The sequence below is a fragment of the Nelumbo lutea genome, chromosome 2 (genome assembly GCF_056320005.1).
Source record: "Nelumbo lutea isolate HS-2025 chromosome 2, American lotus-T2T, whole genome shotgun sequence".
Lineage (NCBI taxonomy): Eukaryota > Viridiplantae > Streptophyta > Magnoliopsida > Proteales > Nelumbonaceae > Nelumbo > Nelumbo lutea.
This window is the reverse complement of record NC_142685.1, coordinates 66,975,616-67,002,704: the sequence shown is the minus strand read 5'-3', so window position 1 is coordinate 67,002,704 and position 27,089 is coordinate 66,975,616. Positions and strand designations below refer to the sequence as shown.

At 38.2% G+C, this 27,089-nt stretch overlaps 1 protein-coding gene across 4 annotated transcripts in view; it reads left to right on the top strand.

Moving 5' to 3' along the window:
* POLA3 (DNA primase POLA3) overlaps nt 1–26,125 on the top strand; it is a 31,516-nt gene extending 5,391 nt beyond the window's left edge. For all 4 annotated transcript variants that reach the window (XM_088972937.1, XM_088972936.1, XM_088972938.1 and 1 more), the window contains exons 2-17: nt 4,346–4,471; nt 4,579–4,629; nt 4,735–4,910; nt 5,645–5,722; nt 5,829–5,940; nt 18,573–18,657; nt 18,755–18,806; nt 18,898–18,959; nt 19,032–19,147; nt 19,263–19,384; nt 22,588–22,656; nt 23,309–23,366; nt 23,786–23,859; nt 24,836–24,884; nt 25,618–25,697; nt 25,808–26,125. In XM_088972937.1, coding sequence (XP_088829063.1) covers nt 4,360–4,471; nt 4,579–4,629; nt 4,735–4,910; nt 5,645–5,722; nt 5,829–5,940; nt 18,573–18,657; nt 18,755–18,806; nt 18,898–18,959; nt 19,032–19,147; nt 19,263–19,384; nt 22,588–22,656; nt 23,309–23,366; nt 23,786–23,859; nt 24,836–24,884; nt 25,618–25,697; nt 25,808–25,870 — 1,359 coding nt within the window. In that variant the 5' untranslated portion in view covers nt 4,346–4,359 and the 3' untranslated portion in view covers nt 25,871–26,125. The remainder of the gene's footprint in view (nt 1–4,345; nt 4,472–4,578; nt 4,630–4,734; nt 4,911–5,644; nt 5,723–5,828; nt 5,941–18,572; nt 18,658–18,754; nt 18,807–18,897; nt 18,960–19,031; nt 19,148–19,262; nt 19,385–22,587; nt 22,657–23,308; nt 23,367–23,785; nt 23,860–24,835; nt 24,885–25,617; nt 25,698–25,807) is intronic.
* The last annotated feature ends 964 nt before the right edge of the window (nt 26,126–27,089 follow it).

Here is a 27,089-nt window from a genome sequence, read left to right as displayed (position 1 = left end):
GTAGAGACTTTTGCTCCAGTAGCCAAGATGAACTCTATCAGCATTCTTCTTTCATTGGCAATAAATCTTGACCAGGAACTTCACCAATTGGACATAAAAATTGCTTTCTTGAATGGTGACTTGGAAGAGGAAGTGTACATGACCCAACCTCTAGGATTCTGTGCCAAAGGCAGTGAACAAAAGGTGCGCAGGTTAAAAAAATATTTATATGGGTTGAAACAATCACTTCGGGCTTGATTTAGTAAGTTCCATTTAGTAGTTCAACAGATGGGGTTCAAACAATGCCAGCCAGATCACACTCTATTTGTGAAAAGAGGTAAAGGGAAAATTGTAGTTCTTATTGTGTATGTGGATGACATAGTGATCACAGGAGATTGGGAGGTTGAAATACGGAGACTAAAAAAAATTCTTAGCCATTCAATTTGAGGTGAAAGATCTAGGCCCCTTACATTATTTCCTTGGAATTGAAGTTGCTCGCTCTCACAATGGCATCTTTATTTTTCAACATAAATATGTATTAGATCTACTAGAAGATACAGGCAAGTTGGGGGTAAAACCAATTGAATCTAATCATCATCTGGGAGACAGTTAGGGAGAGTTTTTGAAAGATGTGAAGAAATTCCAGAGATTCGTTGGGGGACTTTTGTATGTCTATGACTAGGCTTAATATTGCTTATGCAGTGGGTGTCCTTAGTCAGTTCATGCACAATCCTAGGACAACTCACTTTGAAGCTGCAGAGAGGATCCCAAGATACATCAAGAAGTTTCCCGGAGCTGGTTTGTTGTTCCAGAAACATGGTCACTTAAGGGTGGAAGTATATACTGATGCAGATTGGGCAGGAGCAGTCAATGACCGAAAGTCTATCAGTGGGTATTGTGCCTTTGTAGGAGGAAACCTAGTCACATGGAGAAGTAAAAAACAAAGTGTGGTGGCTAGATCTAGTGCTGAAGCAGAGTATAGAGTGATGTCTCATGGGGTTGTTGAAATCATGTGGATAAGAAATCTGTTAGGTGAACTGGGTTTTGCAGTGAGCGATCCTATGTCACTCTACTGTGACAATAAAGCTACCATCAATATTGCTGTTAATCCAATCATGCATGATAGGACGAAACACATTGAAATGGACAAACATTTTATTAGAGAGAAACTTGTAAATGGAGAAGTGTGTACTCCATATGTCAGCTCAGAAGAACAACTTGTAGATATCTTCACCAAAGGTCTTCATCATGTGCGGCACAAAGATTTGTGTGACAAGTTGGGCATGATTGACATCTCAACTTGAGGGGGAGTGTTGAAATAATTTAGTTATTGGTGTTAGGGTCTGTTTGACTAGTTAAAGCATTTTTTATTTCTATTTTTTTTTACTTCTGTTGCGTTTGTTATTGTACTCATTGGTAGCAGGGGCACAAGGGTCTTTTCCTTTGTTATTTCTGTTGCCTTATATATATATTATAATAAAAGCTGGCGCCGCCAACACTATTACATTGCCAATCCCTTCTCTTCTCTTCTCCCTTCTCTCTTCTTCTTCTTCTCTTCTCTTCTCTTCTCTTCCTCTTATTTCTGGTCGACCACACTGTCAAGAGTTCTGTTCAGGCTTGTCCCACAAATGTCAGAGACGGGCCTTGGGCCTAATACTTCAAGCCTGGCCCACATATATTTAAATATATGTATTTTATACATAAAGTAAAAATGTATACATGTATATATGTTATTCTATGATATATGTAATATTTTATATTATATAATGTACAAAACAAGGTAGGTTATGTAGGGATGAACCCAATTTGACCCAATATTAAATGCTACATACACAAGGCCGGTTTTCAAAGCTTAGAGAATCTATGGTATGATCCTGAAAAGCTGAAATGTAGGTCTTAGTTTTGAGTTTATTAGTTTTTTTTGGCATTTTAATTAAGAGTTCATTCTTCATCTACTAGACAAGTGTTGTAACTTTCACACAATATATATCTAAATAGTTTTTCACAAATGTGAACTCTTGCATTCAAGATATGCATTGAACCCAAAAAGATCTTTAAGAAGAGAAGGATTTTTAGTTTCTTTAAGAACACTAGGACACTGGGTTCAAAGCAAGATTTCAGACCTTCCAAAAAGCCCGGAGTTTCAGTATTTTGAGGGAATATAAGTGATGCATTAATGTTGTCTGCAATGCCTCTCCTAGCCCACAAAGACCAAATTTTCTAGCTGAATAAGCTGTGTAACATATATGCCCACCTACCATGAAACATATTGCAGAATAAAGACATAGTTACATGGTGGAGAAAAAGTTACCATTAAGCCCCAGGAACTAAAGTCCAACAAGCCATTAGAGTATTCAAAATGTGATCAATCAAATAATACACATTTAGACACATATGGATAACTCTCCCTTGCTGCAATGGTGTCTTGAGAATCATAGTAATAGCTGGTGGAGAGTATAAGGGCAAAAATAATTAAATCTACTTATTAAGATGGACAATTAAGATAAATGTTAATACTTTTCAACATGCACTATCTAAAGAACATGTTGCTCATTGGTTCTATTCAGGAAGCTCTCAAATCATAACAAAATCAAGTCCAACCGTCTTGCACAAAAGGATAAAGGATATACTAGAAGTAGCCTGTAACAAAGAAAAAATGTCAATAACTTGGGAACTTCCAACGAAGTTCACTTGATAGATGTAAGACGGAAGTTAACACAAAGAAACAAATTGTTCAAAGAAGTATCTATAGAAGCAAAACTGTCAACAGTCCAACAAGAAAAGGGCGCACCAGTTAAGGATTCTTGACTTCAAATTACCACAGAAACAAGAACTCTAGTCAGTACACATATAATTTCCAACAAAAGAAATTCTCGTAAATAAAGATACTCCAGGCAAAGTAGCATCATTCTCCACTAAGTATAGCAATATTCGTTTGACATTAATGCAACCATAAATTGTTTATAAGTGCTAAGGTACATATCACTCAAATATGATACTTTTAATACAACAGGATAAGGATCTGTTTGAACAATTAATCCAGCCTCCAATTCTTTTTTATCTTTTTTTGATTGTTAGTCCAGTCTCCAATTAGTCATAGTCTCCATTTTTTTTTGCAATTTTCTGGTATTTTCATGCATTTTCTGCAAATTTCTGTACTCTTATGTAATTTTTTTGTAATTTCTGCAAAAATTTCTGTAATTTTCTGCTTTTTTTCTTAAGTTTCTGCAAAATTGCTGCAATTTCTGCATTTTCACGCATTTCCAGCATTTTCTTGCAAAATTTATGCATTTTTGCAATTTTCTGGTATTTTCATGCACTCTCTGCAAATTTCTGCCATTTTCTGCCTCTTATCCGAAATTTCTGCATTTTCAGCATTATTTTTGCAAAATTTATGGTAATTTCATGCATTTTCTGCAAATTTCTGCCTTTTGCTTTGTTTTCTGCAATGTTTCTGTTTCTTCTTCATTTTCTGGAATATTTCTGCCTTTTTTGCAAAATCTCTGCATTTTTTTTTGCATTTTTTGGTGTTTTCATGCATTTTCTGCAATATCCTGGTATTTTCTTGTATTTTCTGCAAAGTTTCTGTAATTTCTGCATTTTCTTGATTTTTCTGGTATTTTCGTGCATTTTCTGCAATATTTCTGCATTTTTTGCAATTGTAATATCTGAATTTTATTGCATTTGCTACAAAATTTCTGTAATTTCTACATTTTCATGCATTTTTTTCTGTATTTTCTACAATTTCTGCAATTATTTTTTTGCAAAACTTCTGCAATTGTTTGGTATTTTTCTTCATTTACTTTTGTAGTTTTGCTTGTACATGTGGTTCATAGAATCCGACTTCACAATTGGACATTCTCTACTGGTTTTTGCTATTTCTAGGATTTCTCAATTTATGAATCTCACCTCATGAGAGCCATCTGCTTGCTTTGGGGTTTTTAATATTATCAAATCTTTTTATCTTTTCCTTTCTTTTTCTGACTGTTGTTTTGTAGCACTTGGAATGAAAATATATTAATAATTTACCTCTTGACATTGTCCATCATAAATAATGCCTGGAATTGATTGAATTGTCTTTGCACTTCATTGTCTCTGCTACAAGAAAGCCTAGCCTACAAGATTTAGAAAGAAAATTTGGAGTTGAAATCTTTTTTGTTTTCTTTCTTTTTTTTTTTTTTTTTTCAATTTTTTGGGGCTAAGATTAGAAGAATCAATGCCACTGGAATTTTGAAGGGAGTGAAATTTCTTCTTTGTTCAGTGAAATATTTTGGGGCTTATATCTAGTTTGTTTTCAGAATGTTGTTTACTGTTTCGCTTGCATGATATTATCTTGAATCTGAATTTAAATTCACTGACTGGGTAGTGCTGAGTTTGGAAATGGCCAAAGGAGAAAATGGAAGAGATAATTTGCAAATTGATGGACATGAGCCTAGACAAGCAAATGCTGGATATGAAGAATTTAATGCCAATTATCTTAAAGCTTATTATGGTAATGGTTTATCACTGCCACCTAGTGCTACTCTTGTCCTTGTTTTCTTTGTCCATGCACTTGGTTGCTTATTTTGTCTACTTAGTAGAATGTGCTATTTGTGACAGGAAAGCTGTTTCCACATGCTGAGATGTTCAAATGGATGTCATATGGAAATGGTAGTTAACTTCTCTTGATTAGTGTGCTCATGTCATTGATTTCTTCTGTGGTTTCTTTTATACTGTGTTTCTGTTCTTGTTTGACTATGTCTTTTTCTGCTTCAGATGGAAAGCATCCAGCTTGTGACCACTCCTACTTTGGCCGAAGGGAGTTTTCGTTCACTCTGGATAATGATATATATCTGCGGTTCCAGTCTTTCAATAATGCAACTGAATTGGAAAATTCCATCAAAGAGAAATGCCCTGTTAAAATTGATATCGGGCCAGTGTACAGTGTAGATGTATGATTTGCGTACTCTTTTTTCTGCTGTTTTAAGGAAGCTTTGAACTGATGACTGGGCTTGATTCTCCCAGCCACAAATTCTTGATTGAGACAAGTCTGTTTTTTTTAGAATATCATCACCATCATGGGTTTGGCAACATGGATCCTGTTTCACCATTCTGTTCTGTTTAATGCCATAGCCATTAATAAGTTATGAGCACTTAAATCATTTTTAACTACTTCAAATCAAGTCCTTTTTTCTATCCTTAGCCCTTCTAGTCCCTTAATGGATTCGGTGCTGTTTTTTCCGGAATTTGAATTTAGTGGAGAAGACTTCGGTTCAAATTTCTGGAGAACTGTGAATTCTTTGATGTAATTTGTTTGAAAATGTTGTTTTGTTATTCTTGTAAAACTGTACTGAAGTGGTGACACCTTGTCATTTAGATCTTTTGTTTCTTTTTTTGTAGTTATAAAATTTTCTTTTTTATTTATCTTCAAAAAAAAACTTCTTACGGGTGCTGTTGGTGGTCTTCTATGCATGTGACCAGACCACCTTAGTCTACTTTCTCTCATTTGATCACCTATTGGAACTACTCCTATGTTCTTTCAAATGACTTCATTTCTGAGTCTATCCTTTCTAGTTTTATCACTCATCCATCTCAGCACATGGACTTCTGTTTCTATTAGAATATGTGAGGATGTATTTTATAATACTAGTACCATAGCTCATTTCTTGTATTGTATGATCTACAGCCTGCTAAGAGGCATGCCTATGCACAATCTGGTGATAATGTTTTTACTCCAGTGGAGAGGGAGCTTGTTTTTGATATTGTAAGCTAATCAACTTTTACCCCAACTGAACAATTACAACATGCTTAAAATTCCAATCCTGATTGCACTTTCTGCTTAACATGTCCAAATGCATGTCCTTCTGCAGGATATGACGGACTATGATGATGTTCGATATTGTTGCTCAGGAGCTGATGTTTGCTTAGACTGCTGGCCGTTGATGACTGCTGCTATTAAAGTGATTGATATTGCACTTAGAGGTAGGTAATGACATTCATTTCCTGCTCTGAAAGTCTTTTAAATAAACCAGCTGAGGTAATGAAGATAATGATTGGAATAATGAGAGATTTTTTAGTTACGTATAAAAAAATGATTATTGCTACATGTAAAGAACTTTGGGTGATGTGATGGAACCTCATTCATTAGGTCCTTTAGGTGATTTATTATTCCACATATTGACACAATTTGCTATCATCATATTTCTATCTAGGCCACATCCATTCGTAATTTTGAGGTCTTCCCCCTGTGCATTAAGAGCCTTGAAGAGGTGCAACTTGGGCCAGGTTTGGTCAAATTGAGAGTGAAAAAACCCACATATGTGAAAATTTCTCACAGTTTTATATACACTAACTGAAACTGAACGTAAGTGCATGGATCGTATTTCATAAGGAAAAATAAAATTGAAAGATCAAACAGATAAATTACATTGCTGTAAACAGATTTCCCATTAATGGTAATTAACAAATTTAAAGGAAGAGGTTCTGCAAATCGAGCTGGTAGGGCATCCGTTCAACCTGTGGAAGTAGGAGGTCTTCTCCCAAGTGGCGGTACTCTACGTGGGATCCCGGGTAGTGGTGAATACTTTGTCTCTTCAAGCAGCCAAAATCAAAGTGAACTACTCCAAACCAGATCAGATTCCAAGATCAATTGAGCTCTTTTCTGAAGGGTGATAGCGGAGAGTCTAGTTAAACTTAGCACTGGAAGTTGAATTGTTGTTGTGGGAGAAAAGTAGAGAGGAAGAGGATGATGGTGATGTGTCCAGATGGATGCCAAGTCGAGTGGCCTAATGGAAGTAGAAAACTTCAAGCCCAATGTTGGCCCTATTTTTGGAAGGTGGACCATTGAACAATATCTCGTTTGGCTCCATTTTGCCTTTAAAATTGGGATTTTCAAAATATTTTAATTTTAATAGGTTGGTCGAGTCAAGGGATGGTTTCTCCTACCTGGGTAAAAAAAAGGAACAAAGAAGGATGTGACATTGGTTGAACCGTCTTGAATCATCAATTTGACTCAACTTCAAAGAACCCACCACGTGATGACTTAAGAGGCACGTGTAGGAGCTATTGTGAGGCGATGGGGGATGGTAAAGATGATATATCATCATTACCATTGACCTCTGATAGTCGAATAGGGGTGGTTTTTCCTGGTTGCAATGGGAGAAGTGAGATAGGCCTAATCATTGCTACGATAGGGCTAAGGCAGAATGGAGGGATGATGAACAATGGGTTGATTGTGAAGACTTGGACGAGAAGGCACGGTTCAAGTTTGCTTGGAGAGTGATGATGGCTTTCACGTTGTTTCTCTCTTTGAGGGAGGAAAGGCTGATGACATCAAAATGGGCTTACAAAGTGAGGGCCAATCCCACTCCACCAAAGACAAAGGTTGGGAAGTGTAGTTAATCTCAGAGAGCGGCCTAAAGGACCATTCTAAAAGTTAGAGGGGAATAGAGACTCCAAAGGGATAAGGACACCAGTCCATGCGAGTTACAAGGATAGAATGATCAGTTGTTGATTTGATGGGGGAACCGGGAAATTGTAGAGGAGATTCTGGTTGAGGGTACAAAACCAGAATTGGTGAAGTCTGATACAAATTTGAAGTTCTACAAAAAAAAAAAATTCAAATTTGAAGCCTTCCCAAGCTGTTAGAGGTGGATATAGGGTTTTGAAGGAATTGTTACTACAACTCCTGTTGTGTCTTCCCCTCGGTCAAACTCTGGTAACCTCTCTAACACTGTTGGTTTTGTTTTTGATCCTAATCCTTGTTTTACTGGTTCTACAAAACTTTCATCTCCCATCCATGGCTTTGATGTGCCTTTGGAAGTGCTTATAAAAAAGGAGATGGGTAGGGGTCTAACAGAAGGAGTTTATGGAAAAGAAATCGTTGGAGACAAGAAAGGAGGGTTGGTTGCTTTTGAGGCTAGGGTGAAAGGTTGCGGGAAACCAAAGAAGTTGTCCTTCCTAGTATGGGGTTGGGTATGGATGGGAAAAAAGGGATCGCAAAAGGGAATCAGTCCTAGGAGAGAGATCAAGCGGGGATGCGTTGGGGAAGGAACTAGTTAAGGAGAAAGAAGGAAATAATTGGTCAAAAAGGAGTAAAAGTAGTGGAGAAGCATGGGGTGTAAGGGACTCAGTGATGGACTTGGCTGACAAAATGGGCTTGAAGATGGACAAAGTTAAGGAAGGGAAACTTCAAAGCAAAGTGATCAAAGAAAAGGTAGGTAATAGGAGAAAGAAGCTAAACGAAGTTGAGAAAATTATTAATGATGTGGAAGGGGATAAGTAGTTAAATGCTAGAGGAGGAAGAAGGAAGGGGGGCCTATAGAATGTGGGGGATTGGGTTTAGTCTTTGTTGTGATCATGAAGATTATTAGTTGGAATATAAGGGGGTTAGGGAGTGCCGCAAAAAGAATAGTAGTTTAAGAGATCTTGAGGAAGGAGTGATCGGATTTTGTTATGATCCAAGAATCCAAAATTCAAGAAGTTGATAGGAAATGGATAAGAAGTATTTGGGGAGAGAGGAATTAGTGGGGGGGGGGGGCATAATAACAATTAAGAAAGAAGAGGCAATTCAGTGTTTGGAAGATTAGCGTGCAAGTTCTCAGTGTTTATTAAATTAAAGAACCTACAGGATGGCTTTGAATGGGTTCTCATGAATGTGTATGGGCCAAACTCTTATAGAGAAAGGAATAAGACGTGGGAGGAGTTTGGGGACATTAGGAGTCTCTGGGAAGGGCCTTAGTGTTTAGGGGAGACTTCAATGTTGTTAGATTTGTGAGTGAGTCAAATGGGGGTAGACAAAGGATTGCATCAAGCATAAGGAGGTTTAATTCATTTATTGTGGCCTTTGAGTTGAGAGGCCTTCAACTGGGGTAATCTTGCTATACCTAGTTAAACCTCGAAGCAAACCCCATTCTTTCCAAGCTTGACAGGTTTTTAGTTTCACTAGACTGGGAAGAGCATTGGCGAAGTCTAGTTTGGAGAACTCCACCTAGAATCACCTTAAACCATTCGCCCATTTGTTTGTTTCAGAGAATCAAATAATGGTGGCTTAATTCCTTTCAGATTTGAAAATATGTGGCTCACTCACTCGGATTTTGAAGAGACGGTCAAGATTTGGTGGAATAGCTTGGATCAATCACCAATATGGGAAGGCCAAAAATTCCTAAAGAAACTTCAATCGGTGAAAAGGAATTTAGAGAGTGGAATAGGGATAATTTTGGAAGACTAGAGGAGAAAAAAGCTGATTTGATATCCCAAATTGAGGTAATTGATAACAAAGTAGTGGGCTCTTTAGGTGAGGGTGACATGGATTTGAGATGGTCTTTGAAGAAGGAGCTAGGGGAGACCTTTTTGAGAGAGGAAATGAGTTGGAAGCAAAAATCGAGAGAGAGAGGTGGATCAAAGAAGGTGATGGTAATACAAGACTTTTTCATGCCATTGCAAATGGAAGGAGAAGAAAGAGCTTGGTTAATTCTTTAATGGTGGGAGAAAATGTGATTACAAACCAGAGTGAGATTGCTAAGGCTTTTTTTGAGCATTTCAGGTTTATTTAAAGAAAACCTTTAAATGAAAGGTGGTTGGTTGAAGGCATTGATTGGGAGACATTGGGGGAGGCTCAACTGCAATTCTTGGAAAGAAGATTTAAGGAAGATGAGGTCAAGGAGCCGGTTTTTTCTATGAATAATCAAAAGCTCCGGGGCTTGATGGTTTCGTAATGGTCTTTTATCTAGACTGCTGGAACATAATCAAAGGTGATCTACTAAGAGTGCTTAGTGAATTCTATAGAAGAGGGGTTATCAGTTCGGGGATGAATTCCACCTTTTTAGCACTAGTCCCTAAGAAGAGCAATGCTAACTGGCCAGGGGATTTTAGACCTATTAGCCTAGTCACTAGTATTTAAGGTAATAGCAAAAGTGCTGTCTTTGAGGATTCTTGGCAGTGTAGCCGGCCAGAGATAAGTGGAAGAGGAGAGAAGAGAAGAGAAGAAGAGAAGAGAAGAAGAAGAGAAGAGAAGAGAGAAGGTTTGCAATGTAACAGTACTGGCGGCGCCAGTGTTTATTTTACTATATATAGGGCGATAGAAATAACAAGGGAAAAGACCCTTGTGCCCCTGAGTACAATAATAGACATAATAGAAATAAAAAACGAAATAAAAAACACTTTAATTAGCCAAACAGGCCCTAACATTTGCAACTTGTGCCCCTAAGTTATTTTAACATTATTCCAACACTCCCCCTCAAGTTGGAGCATAGATGTCAATCATGCCCAACTTGTCACACAAATCTTTGTGCCGCACATGATGAAGACCTTTGGTGAAGATATCTGCAAGTTGCTCTTCCGAGCTGACATATGGTGTGCACACTTCTCCATTTTCAAGTTTCTCTCTGATAAAATGTTTGTCCACTTCAATGTGTTTTGTCCTATCATGCAGAACTGGATTAGCAACAATATTGATGGCAGCTTTATTGTCACAGTAGAGTGACGTAGGATTGCTTACTGCGAAACCCAGTTCACCTAACAGATTTCTTATCCACATGATTTCCGCAACCCCATGAGCCATCATTCTATGCTCTGCTTCGGCACTGGATCTAGCCACCACACTTTGTTTTTTGCTTCTCCATGTGACAAGGTTTCCTCCTACAAAGGCACAATAACCACTAGTAGACTTTCGGTCATTGACTGCTCCTGCCCAATCTGCATCAGTATATACTTCCACTTTTAAGTGATTGTGTTTCTGGATCAACAAACCAACTCCAGGAAACTTCTTGAGATATCTCAAGATCCTCTCTGCAGCCTCAAAGTGAGTTGTTCTCGGGCTGTGCATGAATTGACTAAGGACACCCACTGCATAGGCAATATCAGGCATGGTCATAGACAAATATAGAAGTCTCCCCACGAGTCTCTAGAACATCTTTACATCTTTCAAAAACTCTCATTGATTGTCTCCCAGATGGTGATTAGGTTCAATAGGTGAATCAGATGGTTTTACCCCCAACCTGCCTGTATCTTCTAGTGGATCTAGTACATACTTCCGTTGGGAAATAAAGATGCACTTGTGAGAGCGGGCAACTTCAATTCCAAGAAAGTATCGTAAGGGGCGTAGATGCTTCACCTCAAATTTAGTGGCTAAGAATTTTTTTAGTCTTTGGATTTCAACCTCCCAATCTCTTGTGATCACTATGTCATCCACATACACAATAAGAGCTGCAATTTTACCTTCACCTCTTTTTACAAACAGGGTATGATCTGACTGGCATTGTTTGAATCCCATCTGTTGGACTGCTAAATGGAACTTACTAAACCAAGCCCGAGGTGATTGTTTCAACCCATATAGGGACTTTTTTAACCTGCACACCTTTTGTTCACTGCCTTTGGCACAAAACCCTGGGGGTTGGGTCATGTACACCTCCTCTTCCAAGTCACCATTCAAGAAGGCATTCTTGATGTCCAATTGGTGAAGATCCTAGTCAAGATTTGCTGCCAAGGAAAGGAGAATCCAGATGGAGTTCATCTTCGCTATTGGAGCAAAAGTCTCTGCATAGTCCACTCCATATACCTGTGTGAAGCCTCTTGCTACCAGTCTAGGCTTGTACCTTTCAACAGTTCCATAAGCTTTGTGTTTCATTGTGAACACCCACTTGCACCCCACTGGTTCCTTCCCCTCAGGAAGATCTACCAACTCCCACGTACCATTTTTGTGTAAGGCATCAATTTCTTCCTGCATTGCATCTGTCCATTCAGGTTTTGACAAAGCTTCTGCCACGGTCTTAGGGATGGGGGCACTATCCACAGAAGAGAGAAAGGCACGGTACGAAGGTGAAACATGCTCATAGGACACAAAGTTAGAGATAGGATGATTAGTGGTACAAGATCTAACGCCCTTTCTCTTAGCAATAGGAATATTAAGATCATTGAGGACAGGTGAATCATCATTTAAAGGAGCAATGGGAGCAAGTGTACCTGGCTGATGAGACGGATCTACCTCGGGTGAATCTGATGATGTTGGTTGCATAGTGTCCGGCTCCACGCTCTGTTGGCTCTTATGGTGACGATGAAAAACCCGGAACGGAGGTGGATCGGGTAAAGGAGGTAGTTGAATATGAGTCGTCGCCTGTTTCTCCTCAACCCTACTCTCCCCCTGAGGAGAAACTGAGAAGAACGGTTGACTCTCAAAGAATGAGACATCAATGGAAACATAGTACTTGCGGGCAATGGGATCATAGCAACGATACCCCTTTTGAGATGAAGGGTAACCAAGAAAAACACAAGGAATAGCCCGAGGGTCAAGTTTACCATGAGTAGGTGACAGGTTGTGGACAAAACAATGACACCCAAAAACACGCATCGGAATGGTGGACAGCGGGGCTGTAGGGAACAAGAGCTGATGTGGGGCCTTATACTCTAGTAGCCGAGAGGGCATGCGATTGATGATATATGTCGCACACAATACTGCATCCATCCAGAACTGTTTAGGCACATTCATATGAATCAGCAAGCCACGAGCAACTTCGAGAAGGTGACGGTTTTTTCGTTCAACCACACCATTTTGTTGGGGTGTCCTGGCACAAGAGCTTCGCTGAAGTGACCCACTCGAAGCAAAGAACTTCGTGAGATCACTGGAAATGTTCCTTTGCATTGTCCGACTGGAAAATATGAATTTCCGTTTGGAACTGAGTGAACACCATGCGTTGAAAATCTTTCACAATTTGTGGCACTTTATCTCGAGATCGCATAGGGTAAACCCAAGTGTGTCGAGAATAATCATCAATCAAAGTAACAAAATACTTATAGCCAGCCGTAGTAGGTAGAGTAACAGGGCCCCAAACATCAAAATAAACAATATAAAATGGAAATTCAGATCTTTTATTTCTTAAAGGTAAAGAACTTCTACAATGCTTACTCAACTGACAAGTTTGACACTGTAACTGACTCGCTAACAAGGACTCAAACAACTTTGAGAACATAACTTTTAACGACTCAAAAGAAAGATGACCTAAATGACTATGCCATAAATAGGCCTGACTCTCACTCGACGAACTTGTGGACTCAGTCGCCACTAGACCAGCATTATTCTCCAACACGTAGAGACCATCCGCCATGCTTCCTCTACCAATCGTCTTCCCCGAGGTCAAATCCTAAAACACACATGAAGACGGAAAAAAGGTGGCTGAGCAGTTCAAGTGAGTAATACTACTAATGTACAACAAATTAATAGGTAATTTCGGAACATGCAGGACATTAGGAAGAGTAAGGCCAAGTGGGAGAAATATGGTGCCTCGGCCAGCTATGGTAGAAAAAGAACCATCAGCCAGTCTTACCTTATCTCTCCCAGAGAGAAGGTTATATGTCTGGAACAAATTTGACTTACCGGTCATGTGATTTGAGGCTCCGGAGTCAATAATCCCAGGTGAATCAGTAGTATGAGATGACACATGGAAGGCTGTGGCATTACCTGATGTAGGCACAAATGAGGTAGAAGGAGTAGGCCCAGAATCCACCTGGCGGAGAGTCCTACCATACAATTCCAAATGTTCACGGAAGGAGTTGATAATATCTTCCTTAGGGTTAGAACCGAGATGTCTCTCCTGAGTTACGGAAGGACTAGTCTCTGTCGATGCCATATTAGTTGAGTTATACCTTTTTTGATTATGTTGGCCTGGTTTCTTGCTCTGATTCGGTGCTGACTTCTTACCCAAATCCTGTGCTCATTTAGGTTTTCCATGGAGATCCCAACATGTATCTTTAGTGTGTCGTGTCTTCTAGCAGTGAGTGCACCAAAACTTGCTTTTATCTTCTGATTTTTTTTGAGTGTCACCCCTTTTAAAGCCACCTCCGACATTTGTATCTGAATTTCCCCGGACCGCTAGGGCAATTGACTCCCCTTCTACACCATTCATCACACTTCTTCTGCTTTCTTCTAACTGCACCAAGGCATACACCTCCTGGACTGATGGCAAGTCTTTACTACCCAAGATTTGTACCTTGATGGACTCATATGACGAATTCAGCCCTAGGAGGCAAGCAAACACGCGTTGCTGTGATACAAGTGACTTATAGGCCTTTGCATCTTCATCACACTTCCAATTCACATTCTGACAGTGATCAAGTTCTTTCCATATTGATGTCAAATCAGAATAGTACATCGAGAGACTCCTCTCCCCCTGCTTGCAAGTAGAAGATTCGGCTTGTAGTTGATATATCTTGGCATAGTGTCTCTGTTCTGAATAAGTGGACTTTGCTTGTTCCCATATCTCACAAGCAGTTTCAGCCCACATAAAAGTCTTCCTTACTTGTGGCAGCATTGAAACCAAGAGCCAAGACATCACCATACTGTTCTCTTGGTTCCACCTATCATGCTCAACACTTCCATACTTCGGTTCCTTTACTCTCCCATTGATGTATCCTATTCGCCCCCTAGCAGTGATGTAGAGTTTTATCCCCCTAGGCCACTCGAGGTAATTCAGACCATCAAAAGGAATGACAGCCATGGGAAAGCTCATATCCATTCCCCCACTCACTCCATTGTGGCTCCCTGAGATCACTGAAGTAGCAGAATTCTCAGTCGACATGGTCAAGCAGTTAATCAGTCCCACACACCGGACTTAGGACCCCTCCTTACTCCACAAAACAATGCTCCACTTGGTTCACACCCACACACTCGGGTTTACCAACCAGATTGAGCACAAACAGTACTAAATTCCGGACAAAAACTGAGGTAATATTCGGCAGATTTCAGACCTGTATAGTTTTATCAGTCCCCACCTACCAGAATTCCAGAATGTCTAACAACCACTAATCAGCAGGAGATCCTTCTTACTTATAGTCAACTCAAACCATTGAGAAGACAGGTCAGCATTGACCTACAGTTGTCTTAACCCATGAATAGGATCACACGATCCAAGAAAACTAGGGTTACATAGGTTTGATAGCATTCAGCCGCCCCAGATTCATAGGGTTTTCACTCGACACATGACCAAGGAGAGTAAAGAAGAGAAAAAATAGGGAGAATTGTACCAGTTGTAGCTATTCTGTAGTCCAGAATCAGATTTCTTTTCTACTAGTCTGTTCGATCTGTTCTTTGGGTTGATCGATTTTCTCTTGACAGTAGGGTTGATCGATCTGCTCTCTTTTAATCAACATTCCCACTCTGATACCATCTTGGCAGTGTAGCTGGCTAGAGATAAGTGGAAGAGGAGAGAAGAGAAGAGAAGAAGAAGAGAAGAGAAGAGAGGAGAGAAGAGAGAAGGTTTGCAATGTAACAGTACTGGCAGCGCCAGTGTTTATTTTACTATATATAGGGCGACAGAAATAACAAGGGAAAAGACCCTTGTGCCCCCGAGTACAATAATAGACATAACATAAATAAAAAACGAAATAAAAAACACTTTAATTAGCCAAACAGGCCCTAACATCTGCAACTAAGTTATTTTAACATTATTCCAACAAGGATTAAGAAAGTAATCCCCCCACTTATTTTGCAATCTCAAGGGGCCTTTGTATAGGATAGGTAGATTATTGGTCTAATTCTAATTGGTAATGAATGTGTGGAGTCTCAAAAGAGATTAAAGAGGAAGGGAGTAGCTATCAAATTGGACTTGGAGAAAGCCTATGATTTGGTGGGTTGGAACTTCTTAATGGATTAGGGGTTGCTTACATTCTAGTCATTACTCAGCCATTGTTAATGGGACATTGCATGATTTCTTTGAAGGCTTTCATGGGCTTAGACAGGGTGACCCCCTCTCTTCCCTTTCTATTCACTTTGGTTGTTGATGTGCTAAGTAAATTGATTTCAAGCTTGTAGCTGTTTAGAGGTTGGTCAATAGGGAGAGACAATATTTTGATCACTTACTTGCAGTTTGCAAATGACATTCTAATCTTTTGTGATGGAGACTGTAGTGAAGGGGTGGAAAACTTGAAGTTGGTGGTGAAAATCTTTGAGAGGCTGTCTAAATTGAGGATTAATTTTGGTTGGAGAGCTTAGAGGTTGGAACACCAACACTGAAGAGGATGACTTAAGGTTTATGGTAGATTTCCTAGTTGTGAGAAAGGAGAGTGGCCTATGAAATATTAGGTTTATCCCTAAGTGATGACCCCGGGTTAGCTAGTTTTTGGTGTCCATTGGTGGAAAGGGTTGGGAAGTGCTTAGCTGGGTGGAAAAGGAACTACATCTTGAGGGTGGGATTATCTCTTATTAAGTCTACCCTAGCAAATCTTCCAGTGTACTGCATGTCAATGTTTAGGATGTCACAAGCGATAGTGAGGAAAATTGAAAAAATCATGAGGGATTTTCTTTGGGAGCTGGGGAAAAAAAAGAAGGATCATTTGGTTAGATGGGAAAAAGGTGGTGAAGTTGAAAGCAGAGGGGGGGTGGGGGGGATTGGGAATTGGTAATGTTAAGTTGTATCGGGCTTTGCTTAGCAAATGGCTATGGAGGTTTCCTAATGAAAACGAGAAATTATGGCACAAGGTTGTTGCAAGTATTCATTGGCATGTCAAGCAATGGATGGGATGTTGGATGTCTCCGTAGCTACCTTGGCTGCCCCTGAAAGGCCATTCATGAAATTGTTCCTACCTTTCTACATCACATCAGGTATGACTTGGCTTCTGGTCAGAAAATCAGATTTTGGAAGTATGTGTGAATTGGGGATACTCCTCTGGGTGAGAGATTCCCTTCTCTTTTTGATCTTTCTAGGTTCAAGGGTAGGCCTATTTCTGAATTTCTAAGTCAGCACCATCATCCTTTAGGGATGAACTTTAATTAGCTTTAATAGGAACCTTAGAGAATTTAAACTTCCTATTGTGTCTGAGTTGTTAGGCTTGCTGAATTTAGTTTTCTTGGGAAAAGGTGAATTGGATTCTAGGGTTTGGGGCCCTAATTCTGATGGGTTATTTTCTTGTAAGTCCTTACATTCCTTGGTAGCTATCCACCTCTTCCTCTCCTTTCCCAGTCAAGGAAATATGGTACTCTCCCATTCTCCCTAAAATCAATGCTTTCTGTTGAAAGTGTTTCATGGTTGTATTAATACCTGTGATCTACTCCAAAGAACAAGACCAAATTGGTGTTTGTCCCCTAATTGGTGTGTCCTATGTAAGTTGAATGGTGAGGTTGCACTTCATCTTCTACTCTCTTGCCCTTTTGCTACTTTATTTGGAATTGGTTTGCTTCTCTCTTTGGTTGTAGGTGGTCTTCTCCTGACATGTTGGATGGTTTGTTTAGCCCTAATGACATTAGCTGCACTAAAAGGAGGGGTAGGATTTTGTAGAGATGTACTAGAGCAGAACTACTTTGGACAGTTTGGGAGGAAAAAAATGCAAGAATATTTGAAGAAAGGGAAAGAAGCAAGAAAGCCTTGGTAGAAGTAGAAACAATAACTTTGAGTGTGGGACACTGGGCAAAATGCAAAATGCATGAAGCTGTTTTCAGACTTTAAGGTTGAAGGTTTTTTCAGGGCTTGGGGTGTTATTGCTACATCTTCATCTACTAGGCAGAAATCTGTTGAAGCATGGTCACCCCCAATAAATGGATTGAGCAAGATTTGAAAACTGTGGTAAAATTGCTGCAAAAGGGGGAGGGAGTGACATGGCATTTGAGGAATGAACTCAGGAGAAATAAATGGCTATCAAAGGACATGCCAATCCGAGTGGGATGGGTAAGGAGAACTGCCAACAGTTTGGCAGATAGCTTAGCTAAGCAAGGGGTACAAAGAACACATCTGTTTTGGGCTCAAATGTAAATTTGGATTGGGTTAGCTTTCTAAATTGTAACCTGATTTTTCTAATTAACAAAATCTTGTGTTGCTGATCTAGAAAAAAAAATAATATCAAATGTTTCATAACTTCTAACAGTGAGTAACTAAAGGAGGATACCATTTCTGGAGGGAGGGGAAAAGGGAATTGGGTAGGGTGGCTTGAATTCCAAGCCTGAGACCTACATACATTCCGTAGAAAAGCATGGATTCTGAAAAAAGGACTTCCTCACAGTCAAGTTTTGCAACATTACTATTTCACCTGAAAGTAAGATGAAATGACGTGGTACATGATTTATTACAACTAAGTACAATGAAGTTTGAGATTGGGATATCCAATAATATGTAACTGCATAATTAGGGGTGCAACTTGGGTGTTGAGTTGATTTGGGTTGTGGTCAAACCTAGCCCAACCTACCTAACCTAACCCTAGGCCAACGTGATTTTTCAACCCATGGTTCTTAACCCTGATTCATAATTACATACATGCATAACATATACAAATGTAATCGGGTTTGAGTTTGGGTTGGGTTGACTAAGGCATCCATCTTTAATCCAACTGACTCTATATAGGGTTGCCACTTTGCAACTTAACCCTAACGAAGTTTTCAACCAACCAAAACTAACCATATATATATATGTATATATATCAGGTCGGGTTCAGTTTTAATTTGGCCCACCTAAAGTTACATATATATATGTATATATATCAGCAAACATTGACTGGGTTTAAGTGGCATACGTCTATTGTGTGCAATTTTCTTTATTCAATATAAAATTGGTGTTCTGGGCTTGACTAATATTATGTGCTTTCACATTCAATCAAAATTAAACAAACTCTTTATTTTGTTATTATCTCCAATGCAGATGACTTTGGTTTCAATCACATTCTTTGGGTATATAGTGGCCGGCGTGGTGTTCACTGTTGGGTTTGCGATGGGAGAGCAAGAAGGTAATGGGTGCTAAAATGTGAAAATTTAGATTTCATCTTTTGTATTTTCTCCTATAGAAAGTTTAATGGTTTATGTGTACCTACATGCAATCTCCAGGTTGACCAATGAACAGAGGGCAGCAATTGCTGACTATTTCCGAGTATACAAGGTTGGTATACTATTATTGCATCAGTGGTTAGAGGTGACATGTACCTTGTATGTGGTCTCATGAAAATTGTTGGGGCTATTCTATGTTGTAGGGCAATGACAATAGCCAGAAGAAAGTATCTCTAATGGGTCCTGTTCTTCATCCTTTTCTTGCGTAAGTATTGATTTGTTATAATTAGTTATCTTAACTAGCCTTGTCTTTTCCTTAACAATCTTCTTTCTGCAGAAGGTCATATACAGAAGTCCTAAGGGCATTCTTTGAAGAGAAAATACTTTCTGGTCAAAAGTTGTTTGCAACTGCAGAGAGGTTTGAGAAGATCCTAGAAACGATTCCTGATGAATGTATGATAATAAGCTATTTTACTTTAAGCACCATATCTATTTCTTCATCCATAATAGTATCTTATTTTCTATTTTCTTCCATTAAATTAAAGTAACAAAACTACAATAATTGCAGCTATTGCTTCTGAGCTTCGGGGCAAGTGGATGGAAAGCCGAAGGTCTTCCATTGCTAAAGAAGACATTAATGTTATTCGATGGGAGCAACTTAAACATCTATTGCAATCCGGAAAACATAAAGTATGAAGCTGCTGGTACAACACATTATATTTATCTTTCTGTCCTATTAGTTGATCTGCTTGCTATCCTGCATAATCCCATCTACCTAACAAGGGAAGGGAAATGTTGACATTATTATATGGTAATATGTAGACGTTTGAAGTCAAAATCTTCTATACTTGGTTGTTTGATTGAGAAATCACAATCTGGGTTGAGGAAAAAGGTTGGAGTCTGAACCATCAAACCTAGTGCAAGGGGCAATTGGTTTGTGACATTATCAAGGATGTAGTGAAATGCTTTAATAATATCAAGTTAGGCCAGCTGGATGTAACAGTAAGTAGCCAAAGCAAAGAAATCCATTAGTATCATGTCTAGAAAAAGACCAAGAGCACCAATGCATGTGTGTCAATAAAAAGAAATACAGAATCAAGCACATATATGACCACAAGGGTGGATCTGTGTAGGAACAATTAGTAAAAGTATTTGCTAATAAGTTCCTTAGTATGCTGAATTTGCAAAATTGATTGAAGAACTGATGTGTAGAGTAAACATTGATTGTTAAATGAACTTGAATTAAAGTAGGTTGATGGTGTTTTTTAAAATATTTGTTTAAACTGCCTTACTATGCTGAATTTGCAAAATCAATTGAAGAGGTGATATGTAAACATTAACTGTCTATGAGTTAGAATAAATAAAGATTAAATAGTTGCAAAAATATCATGAATGGAAAAAATTCAACAACAGTGGAAAGATTAAAAGTTGAAGTACCTTGAGTTGTTATATTTGGGAGTTATAATAGAGTTTAGAAGAACACCTACATAAATAGAGGAAAGAATTACCTGGCTGTTGATAAACTAATCATCTCCCCAAACTAAGAAGAAATTGAATAACTTAAAAGCAAAAAAAAAATAGGGACTTCAAATCAAAGAGGGAAAATAAAAGAAAATTATAAAAAAATAGAGACCCTCCTCTCTCCCACCCTTCCTCCTCCCCTTAATCTCTCTGTCCCTCCCTGCCTCCTTCTTCACCTCCTCCTCCCCCCCATCTCTCTCTCTTTCCCCCTCCCTTCCTCTTTTCCTCCCCCTTCTTCTCTTACTCCCACCTTCCTTCTATCCTTTCTCTCCCCCCTCTGGCTCTCCTCCCTCTCTCTCGCTTATTTATTCAAGTGTATTTCTTATGGCATGTAATGTAAAACTGTATTAGATGATTATAGAAATTAGATTACCCTTAGCAAAATCATTAACCTTGCAATGGCTTAAATCACCATTATTTTTTAAGTTACATAAGGAACAAAAAAAGAACCAAGCATAGGAAAGCACACTGTAAAAATAGTAAACAACTAAGGACCTCAAGTAAAGAGTAAATTTAAAATAAAAAAGAAAAAACAAAATTTAGCAAAATTAGAATGACAATACTTAAGAGTTGGGAAGTTAATTGTAATTCTTGTGTTTCCTCATCCTTCCATATCTATAGCTTCTTTATATTGTTAAACAGAAAATACAAAAAGAAAAAAAGAAAGCCAAATGAAACTATCAAGGTGATTGCCAGAAGCATGCACAATTTCAATCCACAGAAGAAATTGTAATTGGAATTAAAATATGAAGAAAAATAGCACTTTATCCTGCACATGCTTCACAGTAGGAGGATGATAAGTCCAAGAAAAGAGTACATGAACCTGTTAGAATACAATGAACGTGGAAATTAATTTTTTGAATACTTTCAACAGATGGAAGTAAGAAAAATAGGAGAAAACTTATTATCCAATCCTCAGCTCTTGGGCATAGAAATGAAGGAACATGGTGACACTTTCTTTGGAAAAGAAACCTAAGTTAGAACTCCTAAGAAAAAGCAGGGTTCTTATAGCAACATGTATGAGAATATCCATATAGAGTAATAAATGAATGAAATGGGTAGATTCAAATATCTACATAGAATAATAGATGCCAATGAGATAGAGCCAAATGCAGGACAGATGCTTTTCTAGTTTCTTGTCTTTCCTTCTTTTTTGTATTTTGCGTTTTTGATACAGGGCCCACATGGTTGATTTGTGTTTTGTTGGTATGGGTCTTTGCATGTTTCCACTATATATTTGCTGACGTGTATTGTATGTATACCTATATTTTTATTTTGGTTAATGAAAAAAGTGAATGAAAATGGAATTTGTAACCAAATGGGTTCAAAATTTATTCTCTTTCTTACCACAAAAACTGCCCATTTCCACCCATTTTTGCCCATTCTAGAATTTTATTATTGGAAAGAATGAGCAAGGATAAGAGTTGAACCAAACATGGCCTTAGGGTTTCCAATCACTTGGAGAGGGGTGGTGCCAAGTGAAGAGTGGAAGAGATGGAGAAAGAAACAGACACAAAAAAGGGTTGAGCCAAGAGAGGAAGAGTCCATGGTTCTAGGGCTTTTCCGGTGAGAAGACGAAGGGGAGGATGGGGGAAGCGGGGAAAGGTACTTGGATGGGATAATGCGTGTAATACCATTTATTGGATCTCACACGCTCACTTTATGCTTGATTTGTGCCAAAAGCATTTATTGGAAGCTCAAGGTGTCCACAATATATATATACACACATTTTGAGAAAAAAACTGGGTTTTACCTTGGGTATTGCATAAACTCAATAGAAATGCCTACATTTGAGAACAAGATGCCATATATTTGATGATTTCATAGGATCGATTTCTTGTTTTTATTTGTCGATATAAAATGTAAGAACAAGATGCCATATAGATAGGATCAATGAACTTATGTCTTCTAAATAGATAGGTCTATATTGTATCCAATATAAATTATATTTTATATCACCAAATATTCTGGCAATAAGATGCCTCAGGATGGCTTTTGCCATCTAGATTCAATTATATATTGAGGGTGTCACTTGCGGAACTCTGCTGGGTGTTTGAAATGTTATGTGGCTTCAGTCCTCTTTTTTTTTTTCTCTTTTTTTTTGTTGTAAAAAACTTCTCCTTCCCCCATCTTTTTTTTAGAAGCATTGCATTTCCTAGAAATTAGCCTTTGGAGCACCTTGCCCCTCAACCTCACATGCTAACTAGTAAATCAAGTCATGTGTATTCATAGATGTATCTGTATTATGAATCTTTTAGGGTTATCTAATTTGATCGTTATATCATTGTTTACTTGGAGTTCAACTTGGATTTGGTATACTTGAATTAGATCTTTTAAATATGAACTGACTTAATCCATAAATGCTGTTTCAGGCACAGGGACTACGTAGATGTGTGGAAGAAATAGTTTTCTCTTATACATACCCCAGGCTTGATATGGAGGTTTGAGAAGTGGTCCTTTTTGGTATCTTTTTTTATTGGTAACTAAAACTTTATTACTAGTGCTTAAGAGAATAGGGCAATGACCTCAAATTATAGGCCAGATTATCTGCCTATCCCATTTATGTAACATGTTACATATGAGCCCAGAAGCCATGCCATTTGCTTATCCGTTGCACCCACTGAGGAGTGACCAGTACCTCCCTTGCTAGCAATTTGATCTCCTTTATAATCTGCCTAAACTTCCAGATTGGTTGGTTGTTGTTCCCCAGCCAGCTTACCTCCACTTTAATCCCCTTCAACCACAATGTTGCTGAAGCTCTTCAGTCTTGCAAATCTCAAACCTTGTAAAAAGAAAGCAATTCTGCTCTTTTTTATGAATAAAGAAAACAATTCTTCTTTTAGTGAGTCCCCTCTTCAATAGGACCTGAGAATAGAGCTAAAATTGAACCATTTTGCTTCCCTGAACACTGCCTACTCCAGAAGGACCTAGATTTCCAAGATTGCTACCATCAAAGTTGAGTTTTATATGGTCATGACAAGATGGCTCCTATTATCTTTCACACACCACTCTCCTAGTGGATGAATCTGCATCATCCACTGAAAATGGAACAAAATGTACCTGTTTAATGAAGCGTATCTTTCTCCATTTCAGGTTTCAAAGCACATGAATCATTTGCTTAAGGCTCCATTCTGCATCCACCCGAAAACAGGTTGGTTCATGTCTCGACTAGGTCAATCCATCAGCTTGATCTACATGATACTGTTTGTTCATTCCTTGTAAAAGAAAAAAAGCAATGATATCATCTCTTTCAAATTGGGTGAGCCACCTGATGTCCTGATCATGCAAAGAATCAGAAAGAAGCCTCAAACAAGATTTTGTATTTTGACTCAGTTGGCCATACAATGCCTTTAAATGGTTAATTGTTTTATGCAATGGTAAAGTCTCATGGAACTTGATCCCTCTATTTGCAATCCTCCATTGCACTTAATTTGCAATTCATCTGTAATCTAAACATAGCTTTGAATTTTCATTAAAGTGGATTTGCGAAATGTTTCAACTTTTAAAATTACATGTTTAGCCCAAGAGTCCTTGAATGCTTTTTCAAATAACTTCAATATTTTTTTGCAGGTCGTGTTTGTGTTCCTATTGATCCTGAACACTGTGAAGAATTTGATCCTACAGGTGTACCAACCCTTTCTTCGGTAAGCATGATTAAAATTCTCATTTCCAAGGTTGTCTGCTTATCAGTGTGAAGATCCACAAAATTGAATGAAAACTTTTCTTTAATGTCTAGAATGTCACTTTCTGTCTGTTCAATTTTCACGGTAGATGGATGGACCCTAGGAAAATCTCTTTCCAAAATCTGATTCCATATGACTGTCATGAGCTTGGTGGTTGGGATCATTTAATCAATCTAGTCTTTTTCACTCTACAATTCTAGCAGATCACACAAATTAGTGGAAATCCATGGGCATTTGCTTTGCCCCGATAATTTTTAGTATGAGACAAGTAATTCCAAATCCTATATGTACATTGTACAGTTTAAAGTTTACTGATCAGGTCAAGGAAGGAGCTTCTCTATGAGACATGCCCTATTCTGGGCTGGCTCGGTGGTGTCTTAGCTGGTTTGTTCCAGCGTTGGTGCGGAATCAAATCCCACAACCAGTACTTTGGGAAAAAAGGGGTCAGGGGGAAGTTAATGGTGCATAGCACCGAATACCAAAAAAAAAGCTCTATTTGGTCATATGGGTGAACATTGTTGTTGATCCAAATCATGCACCTTATAGGGGATCCTCAGGATTGGCCATATGTCTACTCCTTTTCAAATCTGTCCTACACTCGATTGTGAATTAGTAGTTTTACGAACTAATAAGATTATTCAAAGTTTTAGTTTTTTAATACAAATTATTTCCTCAAGAAGGCTTTTTTTGAACACATTGTAAGGTCTTTCAGTTTGGTTTTTGTTTCATGTATAGGGTGGGAGAGGAAAAGAAGTCCTTTGGGTCTCTAGATTAATTTGTCACACGGAAGGATCCTGGATATTTAGGAAAATGACTCGGTTAACAAGCACATTCCCGTGTTTGTCTCTGTGCATGAATATATATAATCTCTGCTAAATGTGTGCTTCAAATTTGTGTTAAATGCATATTGTAACCTTTGATCTTGTCAATTCTGCAGCTTTTGGATGAACTAAACAGTGGAGGTCAGGGAGCCGAAATTGACAATGGTACATCCAAATTAAACTTGTATAGTTTGCTGTTTTCTCATTTTTGCTTTTTTTGGTTTTGATTAGTTATAGCTTCTGTTACCGAAGCTCAGCATTATCAGATTAGTTTTAACCATTTGATTTGTAAATGTTTCTATGAGCATTTTAGAAGCAATTTAAACTCTCCAAATTTAAAGGGAAACATTTATAGTTTATACAATTTAAAAGGAGTGCCCGATTAGTGCCCCTACAATCAAATAGGAAGAGATAAAAGGGTCAAATGGCATGACCTGAAAGAAGCTTATTTCAGATTTTACTTTTTTTTTTTTTTTTCTGACATCCTCTTATCACACATCTGTATATCCGACTGGAAGGATTCATGCTTAGACTAATGCAATGTAAATTTTATATCTTAAGGACTGTCTTCCAAAGTGTGGGTTATATGCAAAGGGTACAAAATTATCATTCAATCAGGATCTCCTATTTAAAATATCATTAACCTCATCAGGATCAGGATGACCCTAAGTCTCTAATTGGATGATGGGGACGGGGGGAGACTAATAATCTATGAACAATTGTTTTGGTGAATAGCATCATCTTGTTAGGTTGGATTTTTCCCAATAAATCATTTAGGTGGGTTCAATTCTTTCGTATTCAGAATTATACTGCAAAATTCACAAGGGAACCTTGTGAGTGACGGTGCATAATATTTCTATGTGCAATCATGACATTTTGATCTTCCACTTGATTGCAGAACTTGATAGGACCTCACTTGGCAAGTCGGTCAGATTTTTCAGATCATCTTTCTTGCAACCCCTGCTGAAATCTTGCAAGGTCTTGTCTTCTTTTATTCTCTGTTTACTTTTGATGTAATGGCTTGTGGATGTTTCATAATTAGAGATGAAAGCAATTTATTCTGATGAGAATCGTATTTGAGTTTGCAGGAGGATATGGAAAGCTCATACAACAGAAAGCTTCAACAATCTAAGAACTCGTTAAATTGGTAATACTTGCCAAGTATCTGTCTCAGAAAGCTTACATAGAATAAATATTTGGAGCTCTGCAACATGAGAGATATTGTTAATGTTGCATCAGAAGTGCTTTTTATTTAGTGCTGAAAGGAATATGTAATGTATTTATTCTCCCTAGTAATGTAAGGAAAGAAACTTTAGTTTCTTCCCTATTGCCTCAGAATTCAGAAATACTACATGTACCACTAGGTCTTGTTCAATAGAAGGAACAAGTTAATGTTTGTTCTTAAATCTCAATGAGTCAATTACTTAAGTTTTGTTCTTATCAAAGTAGGGATCATGGATGCAAGGGATTGAATCGTGATGAGAAAACAGGGAACCCTTAGTCAATTGTTTTTGTTATCCCTAAGTCTGTGTTTGGTTGCAGTGCAATTTTATTTGCACTAGTACAAATGCATGGGAGTGCAAATGAAAAGAATGCAATTTTTGGTTTAATTTTATTTTGCGCTTTACTTTATTCTGTTTCAGGTCTTATTTTACTTCAATTTTATTGTGGTAAAATAAAGTAAGATCAATTTTGAAATAAAATAAATCATAATTTGCACCAAAATCATTTGCACTACCATGGTTTCACATCAGGACAAATAAATTTGCATTGCAACCAAACACAACCTAATTGATTTTTCAGGCAAGTATCAAAGAGGGTCTTTGGACATTGAGGAATCCTGGGAAGAGAAAACCCTCTGGTAATGTTAGTGGGAATTTGAAAAGTAGCGAGGTGCAAGATTGTCCTTCAAACCAGCAAGATCTTAGAATAGTATTGATAATCAGTATTAATAGATGTGCCAAAAGCAGCGATCACATTCATAGAGCAGATTATTTATAAGTAATTGATTCAGAGAACAAAAAACAAATGAGAGAATAACGAACTCAGTGAGATGATTCTGTATTTATGATTTTGTTTACAGTTCCATACCTGAAACATAACTACTGATATAATTGCTTTACAAAACTTGTAGTTATCTAGATAATGACTAATTGCTAAACAAGGATCAAAATTATGCCACTATTGGCCGGTACCGGTCAATACGTATCATATCGGAGCCTTCCCAATATGTCCTAAAAGGGGTGCTTCCCAATATGTCCTAAAAGGGGTGTTTCAGGTTGGCGAGTGGTTCAAGGGGTAGACTGGCCTTAAACCTGCATCGATATTTTGAACTTTGCTGCTAACTGAACACTTGATTGATGAGCAAGT